The sequence below is a fragment of the Scylla paramamosain genome, chromosome 10 (genome assembly GCF_035594125.1).
Source record: "Scylla paramamosain isolate STU-SP2022 chromosome 10, ASM3559412v1, whole genome shotgun sequence".
Classification (NCBI taxonomy): domain Eukaryota; kingdom Metazoa; phylum Arthropoda; class Malacostraca; order Decapoda; family Portunidae; genus Scylla; species Scylla paramamosain.
Window position 1 is genome coordinate 17,755,959 of NC_087160.1, and position 8,473 is coordinate 17,764,431.

Here is an 8,473-nt window from a genome sequence, read left to right on the forward strand (position 1 = left end):
AATCGATGGGGGAGACTTGCAGTACCTTATCGTAGTTTCCTGTCTTGTGGGCTGCCTGCTATCTCACCCGACTTTGCCTCATGGTAGAGTGACGACTAAACAAAGTACAGAAGCCCTTGCACGAAACGATGACGTCCTAATCACCCCGTTAAAAGTAGAAAACAGAGAGGAGAATGCACCTGCGCGGAGGCTGCGGGGCGGCGGTGAGGAGGGAAGAACAGCCGCTGCTCTACCAAACGGTCATGGCTGAGTGTGGTGGTCGGGTGTTGTGAGACGCGCTCCCCCACTTTTTCAAGATACTTTGCGGTGAGTGATGAGTGAGTTCTCTCTCCTTATTGAAAAGAGGAAGTGAAAGACGTGTGTGAAGTGTCTCTGTGATCGAATGGTGGATAGTAGCCAGGATGGTGGACTGAGCGAGTCAAACATCGGTGGAGGCTGTAGTGTGGAGACAGGAAGGTTGCTTTACCTGGTGTGGTTGTCACCTTGTGTTGGACCGGAGACGAGTGGTGACCAAGAGGGAGAGTGGAGAGGTACTTAACTAACTGAAGGAAACTAGAACTGTGAAGGGAAAACCGGATACCAAGACATAAGTGAAAAAGTACTAAAGAAAATGACTGGGTGAATTTCGAGGTATTGAGTGGTAGGAGAGAGAGAGAGAGAGAGAGAGAGAGAGAGAGAGAGAGAGAGAGAGAGAGAGAGAGAGAGAGGGCAGGAGAAGCCGATGTAATAGTACACCAAGGGAAGGAGTATGAGAGGCAGTGCACACGACGAATTAGAAGGGAAATTGAGAAAATATTGTTGTAGCGAAGTTTGATGTTGATGCGAGGCTGAGGTCTAGGATAGGAAGTGTGAGTAACAAAGTAGGCAGTATCGGGTGTTGGGCACGGTCCTGTTTACCGGTGTTCAGGTAATTCGTTAGTATCACTGAATTACAACCCGGTTTTTAAAGTACTAGACCTTCTTCCTTTGTCTGGTAGATCCCGAAGTGTACAGGGATGGCGACCCCGCTGTACCGGCGGCAGAGGCTACATGGTGTGGAGGAGGCTTAGCGGTGTCACGGGTACAGGTGTGGATGGGGCTCGTGGAGTGGTGATTGTAACGCACCCAAGGGAGGTTCCCAGCTCCACAATATTTGCCAGGAGTTTGTTCAATGTTCATGATCTAATGAAGGAATGATTGATTCCTGCTGCTTACCTTCTTGCTTGGTACAAACATAAAAACTATATATATATATATATATATATATATATATATATATATATATATATATATATATATATATATATATATATATATATATATATAACACACACACACACACAATTACTAAACGTTTGATAGCGATCAGCGCTGCAAGTGAACTACCAATTACCATCTCACATAATGAGCTGAACAACTGAAGGAGATTAATTGGTAGTTTCCCAAGTGACTGGTAATGCTTCTTTGTTTAAGCTTGTAGGAGAAAAGTTAAGGGGATGTCTGCTCCTTTAGGGCAGTGACGGTAGCTGTAATCGGAAGTTGCGTTGACCGAACATGGATGGTGGGGGTGTTGTTAGAGTAGGTAGTGAGGTGTAGTCACCTGCATGCCGACGTTTCCTGTAGGGAGGGAGAGGAACGGGCTCGGATGAGTCATGGTGTCATTATAGAGGCGACGGGTGTCTTGCCGCCCGCCAAGTCTGTGGTTTGGAGGGGCGTGTTTGGTAATGTGTTGCCTTGTGTTGCAGGTTGTCGGCTATGAAGTGGCATGTCGGAGTGTTGACGTGTTGTGGAGTATAGCAGTGTTGCGACGGTGGTTACAATGGTGCCGCGTGGTGTGCTGGGCCGGGTGGGGGCGGCCCTGTTGGTGGCGGTGTGTGTGAGTGCAGAGATGTTGCCCGAAGTGATGTACAGTGTGGCTGTGCCGCACGATGTGGCCCCTGCGCATATTGTACACAAGATCAAGTTAAAAGATGGTCAGACGGTCACTAAGTTGATGGATAGTGAGTACTCAGATTATTTCGCCGCGCTGGACAACGGCGAGGTGATGACGGTGGCTCGCGTCTCCCCTCTGCTGGGTCGCGTGGCTACTTTGCGTGTGGCCACTAAGTACGCCAACGGCGACACTCAGGTCTACGCTATCAGGGTGGCCATCAAGGACCACCAGACCATGCTGCGCTTCCTCAAGCCCGAGTACGACGCTTCCGTGTACGAAAACCTTCCCGCCGGCACGGAGCTGCAGGGCCTCGACGATCTGGAGGCCATGGGCGAGGAAGACGTGAGGTACGAGCTGCTGGGCGGCCACTCGGTGTTCGCTCTGCATCACGTGGGCGGCATCCCGACGGTGGTGACGCGCCAGGCGCTGGACCGTGAGGCTCAGGATCTGTACCGCCTGGTGCTGCGCGCCTACGACAAGGAGGGAATGGACACGGCCGAGGCAAAGATCAACGTGCACATCCTGGACATGAACGACCATGCCCCTGTCTTCACGCAGAGCATGTTCTACTTCTTCGTGCCGCTCAACATTTCGCGGTTCGACAAACTGGGTCGGGTCACTGCCCACGATGGCGACGGCGACAAGGTGGTGTACCGCCTGGCGTACCCGTCCAACATCTTCACTATCGTGCCGCAGACGGGCGAGATCATGGTGATCGAACCGCCCGAGACGATGGTGTACGAGCTGGAGCTGGAAGCCTTCGACAAGCGCAAGCCAACTCTTTACTCAGACGTGCTGGCCAAGGCTCACATTGAGTTCCGTTCCCCGAGCGACTCCCTCTTCACCGGGGAGAGCAACGACATCGAGTACGACGCCTACCCGGAACACGTCGTGTCCAAGCGCAGCGCCAAGAAGCGGGTGAAGCGTGGTCAGCTGCGCCACACCAAGGAGATGGTCTTCTCCGAGGCTGACGGCGCCGTGGAGAAAAAGGTGGTCTTCCAGCTCGAGAAGGAGATCCAGTGGGAGACATTTAAAATCCGCGACGACAACCCGTGGGTGGAGGTGGACAGCAACGGCGCCGTCCGGGTGAAGAAGAAGTGGGACTACGAGGAGCTGGGACCCGAGAAGACCATCGACTTCTGGGTCACCATCACCAACAACGACAGAAATGGTGAGTACTTGTTTCTGTTTTGCCCAGTCCCTTTCAATACTTCATCTTGCACTTCTCTCCTATATCTTCCTTCCTCATTGTTTCCCCCTCCTGTTATTAACCACCACTTGCGCATTACGTCTTGGCATGACTGACCGTTTTCTATCCTCATACACTCACCCGTCTTCTGAGCTGAAGAGTTTGCTTGACATTTCTCTGCCATTTCTTCTTCTCTTCTTTAGTCACCTCACGTTATAATCCACCACTTCAGCTGTCTTTATTTCGGGATCACCTCTGGCTTGCCCCGTATGTAGAAAAATTCTAACTATGCCCTCTGAAATTAAGGATTTACGTGACATTTTCTAAACAATGGGGAACTACGGAAATGCTGCCTCTCGTCCCTCTCGTTTCGCATGGCAGGGGACGAAGGAACAAACCCACCATCACCTTGATCCTCACCCTCGACCTTTAAAAAGCTCAGGTCGACGGCGAGGCAGCGATCAAGACTGCATGAACTCGATACACGAGAGATATGGAAGGTCCGGTCAGAGGGTGGAGGGCATGGGTCAAGCCGGTGCCTCCTCGATTCTAGGAACACCGAACAATTTTCCTGGTTTTCACTCTTGTAGGGGAAACGCTAGGAAATGTGAATTACTAAGAGGGGAAGACACTGTGTATTTTATTGCTATGTCCTCCATCGACCTTGCAATAGAGTCTCCGGGGGAGGGGGGTTGGAGAAGGCTGATTGTGTTAATATGCACAACATAACTTTACTACACTGGCAAGCTTAAGGGATGGGCGTTGGGGAGGGGGGGGAAGGGGAGGATGGTCTTGACACGTTACTGGGGAGGGAGATACATAGTTGCTCTTTTTAACGTCATTTGATATCCTGAGAACATACACGCTTATCTGAACATATTACACACACACACACACACACACACACACACACACACACACACACACATTCCCTCGTTCGCTCACACTCATTCACTCACATCCATCTCACTAGTCAGAACTAAACCGCCTTGAGTGGATGGGATGAGTCACGTATTAAACTAGTTACTCGGCGAATGAGTGTGTGAGAGAGCGGCTGGTCCTGGGAGAGAGAGAGAGAGAGAGAGAGAGAGAGAGAGAGAGAGAGAGAGAGAGAGAGAGAGAGAGAGAGAGAGAGAGAGAGAAAATGGATTACGTTTTATCAAATTAGTATTACTCCAAAGCTTTTGTGTGGAGAGAGAGAGAGAGAGAGAGAGAGAGAGAGAGAGAGAGAGAGAGAGAGAGAGAGAGAGAGAGTCCCTTGACGGCGGCAGGAGGAGGAGAAGGAGGAGGAGGAGGAGGAGGAGGAGGAGGAGGAGGAGGAGGAGGAGGAGGAGGAGGAGGAGGAGGAGGAGGAGGAGGAGGAAGCAGCTCATTGCATTAACCTTCCATCAACATTGGAAAGGTGGATGGCCTGAAGATTATCGGCCGGAAGAGGGATGGAAATTATCTTCGATGCGAGAAAAAAGAGAGAAAAGGAAAAAAAAATAATAATAACATTCTCGCTGTTTGTTCTGATTTGTGAGTATTGGATGTGTAGCAGAAATTTTGGGATTAAAATGAGGCCAAGAGAAAAGGTGCAAATTGGCTTGGATAGAAAGAGAGAAAGAGTGAGACAGGAGGTGATGAAGGGCGTCTGTCTGTGTGTCTGTCTGGCTGGCTGGCTGTTTTGGCGCCTGTCTGCTGGAGTGTCTGTGAGGGGGTATTAGTAATGGACAGAGACACAAGAGGAGGAAGAGGAGGAGGAGGGTGTAGTGATAGGTATAGACAGACAAAAGGAAGACGAAGAGGAGGAGGAGGAGGATATAGAGAATGGGTCACTTTTAGGAGTGCTAGTGATGGACAGAGACATGCAAGAGGAAGAGGAGGAGGAGTAGGAGGATGTAGTGATGGGTATAGGCAGGCGGGAGAAGGAGGAGGATGAGAAGGATCTAGTGATGGGTCAAGTGACGACATCCTTCAGGAATTTCCCGTTGGACCATGTTACCTGTGAGGGAGGGAAGGAGCGAGGCATGTGGTGTGAGGGAGGCGTGATGTAACGAGGGTAGGAAGGAGGGAGGGAGGGAGGGAGAGACTGTAGTGCTTGTTTAAATGCATTTTTTTTTATTGGTTATTTGTCATTTTCATTTTTGTATCTTTATTATTCAGTTTTGTGACATGTGTTAAGGTGCTGTTGGTGGTGGTGGTGGTGGTGGTGGTGGTGGTGGTATTTGTCAGTACAGATGAAAACTACCGACACGACGGGTGCTGGTGCAACACACACACACACACACACACACACACACACACACACACACACACACACACACACACACACACACACACACACACACACACACACACACACACACACACACAGACACGTGTACAGGGAAGGGAACGCGATACTAAACCTCCTCCTCCTCCTCCTCCTCCTCCTCCTCCTCCTCCTCCTCCTCCTCCTCCTCCTCCTCCTCCTCCTCTTTACACCTCTCGCGGCTCTCTCTTTATACCGCCCCCAACCCTTACAAAAACAAAAACATACAAACAAAAAAAAAAACTTCTCGTCACTCGGTAGACTTTCATAAGAAAATTACAAACATTTCCTTCTGCATCACCACCACTGCCACTTCCTCCACCACGCCACACCACATCACGCAGTCCTCGGCATCACCACCACACCATCACCGCCATCATCACCCATCGCAAGCAACAAGAACCTGAGCAGCAGCAGCAACAACAATTGTAGTAGTAGTAATAGCAGTAGTAGCAGCAGCAGAAACAGCATTAGTAGCAGCAGTAGTGTTAGTAGTAGTAGCGTGTCGGAGGAGCGGGATGCGTGCGAGGGCGTGGATGGGCAGGGACAGGGAAGATCATGTGGCTTGTCTGTTTGACGAAGGTGAGAGAAGGAGAAAGAGGGAGAGGAGCAGAGAGGAGGGGAGGGACCCGACTTTTCTGTAACCTTCCCTCACAGCCAGGTAACTCACGTGAGCCACACTGTAAATCACAAACCAAGAAGAGAAGAGGAGGAGGAGGAGGAGATAGAACCTGTCCCTTAACCACCTCCTCCTCCTCGTCCTCCTCCTCGTCCTCCTCCTCGCTCTAAAGACACTGACTCTTACCTACTTATTCGGTCACGTGGAGGGAGGGAGGAAGACTTGAGGAGGAGGAGGAGGAGGGGGAGAAGAAGGAGAAGGGAAACAGCCGTTGTGTGAGTAAGAGAGGAGTAAGAGAAGGAGGAGAAGGAGGAATAAAATGAAAGTGGAAATGTAAAGCAGCTCACAAGATTCGAGAAAGATTACAGTGCCAGATGGAAAGGAGGAAGAGGACGAGGAGTAGGTGAAGAGGGAAGATTTTTTTTTTTCGCACATTAAAATAAAATCAGGACTCGTCAGGAAGGTTCACACACACACACACACACAGACACACACACACACACACACACACACACACACACACACACACACACACACACACACACACACACACACACACACACACACACACACACACCGAAAATTCCCGGAGGGCCTGATCCACCCCATTTTCCCCCCGTCCCTCCCCTCCCTCCTCTCCCTCCTTCCTTCCCTCTTCCTACACCTGCGGCGGTGGTGGCAGAGAGAGGGAGAGGGAGGGAGCAGTCGTGTGAATGCTGCCTGTCACTGAAGAGAGAGAGAGAGAGAGAGAGAGAGAGAGAGAGAGAGAGAGAGAGAGAGAGAGAGAGAGAGAGAGAGAGAGAGAGAGAGAGAGAGAGACTGCACACACACACACACACACACACACACACACACACACACACACACACACACACACGGTTCATTAATCTCCATAATTTAGTGATGGGAGAGAAAGGGTATGGCAGTCAGCAATGCACAGACCCAGCCAAGTCAAACCAAGCCAAGCGCTCTTCAGTAAGCACATCCGGACAGTAGAGTCAGTTGTGAGTCTGTTGCGTCACTCAGCCAGCCAGCTCAGTCAATTGAGTTTACATATAAACCGTGATGTTAATAAGTTATGCATTATCTTTTTTTTTTTTTTATGGGGGTCTGTCAGTTCATTTAGTCAGTCATTCCGTTTTTAAATTTGACTTACCTACGATATCTTCCTCTGTTGTCATTCCAGCCCAGGTGAGTTCGTCAGTTTGGTGGAAATAAGCCTGTTTTATAAAGTATTTTCTTATATTCTAAACCTGTTCTGTTTGGCTGTTTGATGGCGAAAGGAATGGAAGTTTACGTAGGCAGGGAACAGTGGCTGAGTAGATCTCGGTTCCCGCTTGCCTTGGATGCCGGCGAGGAGGAGGCGAAGGAAGGAAGGAGTGTTGCCTGTTTGTCCTCGTACCCTGCCCTCCCCTCTGTCTCCGTCTCCGTCTTGCGCTTCTCGGATTTCACACCTGGTTAGGGGAGTGGTTGTGGTTTTGGCGTCAATTGTTGCAGGGATTAATAAGGGCGGGGAACAACTACAGAGAGAATTGAAGTTGAGAGAATCAAGAAATATAGACGAAGTAAGAGGTTAGTTTTTGAGTTTTACTGTTAGTGTTGTTGACGTTAATGAAACAATAACGTACACGACAGAAAGTTGAAGCAATAAAGAAAAATAGACGAAATAAGAGATGATTGTTGAAATAATACTGTTTACTCTTGCTTACGTAAATAAAGCGACAAGAGAGAATAAAAATTGGAAAAATAAAGGGAAAAAATGAAACAATAATGTATACGACGAAGTTGAAGCAATTAAAATTAAAAGAAAAAAATAGACGAAATAAAAGAGATGATTGTTGAAATAATACTGTTCACTCTTAAATGAAGGGAATATTACCGTTTACTCTTGCTTACGTAAATAAAACAAGAGAGAATAAAAGTTTGAAAAAAAAACAGACGAAACAAAGGAGTAAATTGTTGAGGTTTTGCTGTAAATAGATGCATGAGAGAAATAGATGAAAAGTAAAGAATATTCAGAAAATTAACACAGAAAAGAAAATATGTATGATTGACTCCCCAAATTGTTGATGTGCTGATCTGTAATTGTACTTAATGTTCACATAGTTATAGTGGAGTCCTTAGTGTACGTAGTATTTATTGATATTTGATACCTGCATTAAATTATGGCCATTAAATTTTGTCTTCAAGTGTGTGTGTGTGTGTGTGTGTGTGTGTGTGTGTGTGTGTGTGTGTGTGTGTGTGTGTGTGTGTGTGTGTGTGTTTTACGAGATCCGTGATTCTAGTTTTATTTTATTTATGCTTATTATTCTGACCTTTAACACGGGCATAAAAATTGTACCCAGTTTCTCTCTCTCTCTCTCTCTCTCTCTCTCTCTCTCTCTCTCTCTCTCTCTCTCTCTCTCTCTCTCTCTCTCTCTCTCTCTCTCTCTCGTCCAGTAATAGATAAAGATAGAGAAC

General features: G+C 48.3%; 1 protein-coding gene across 4 annotated transcripts in view; it reads left to right on the forward strand.

Moving 5' to 3' along the window:
- LOC135104281 (neural-cadherin-like) overlaps positions 1-8,473 on the forward strand; it is a 91,004-nt gene continuing 82,531 nt past the window's right edge. For 2 of the 4 annotated variants that reach the window (XM_064011494.1, XM_064011493.1), the window contains exons 1-2: positions 3-306; positions 1,725-3,083. In XM_064011494.1, coding sequence (XP_063867564.1) covers positions 1,799-3,083 — 1,285 coding nt within the window. In that variant the 5' untranslated portion in view covers positions 3-306; positions 1,725-1,798. Of the gene's footprint in view, positions 318-341; positions 631-1,724; positions 3,084-8,473 lie in introns of those variants that run through there. The other 2 variants (XM_064011495.1, XM_064011496.1) reach the window with 2 other exon arrangements.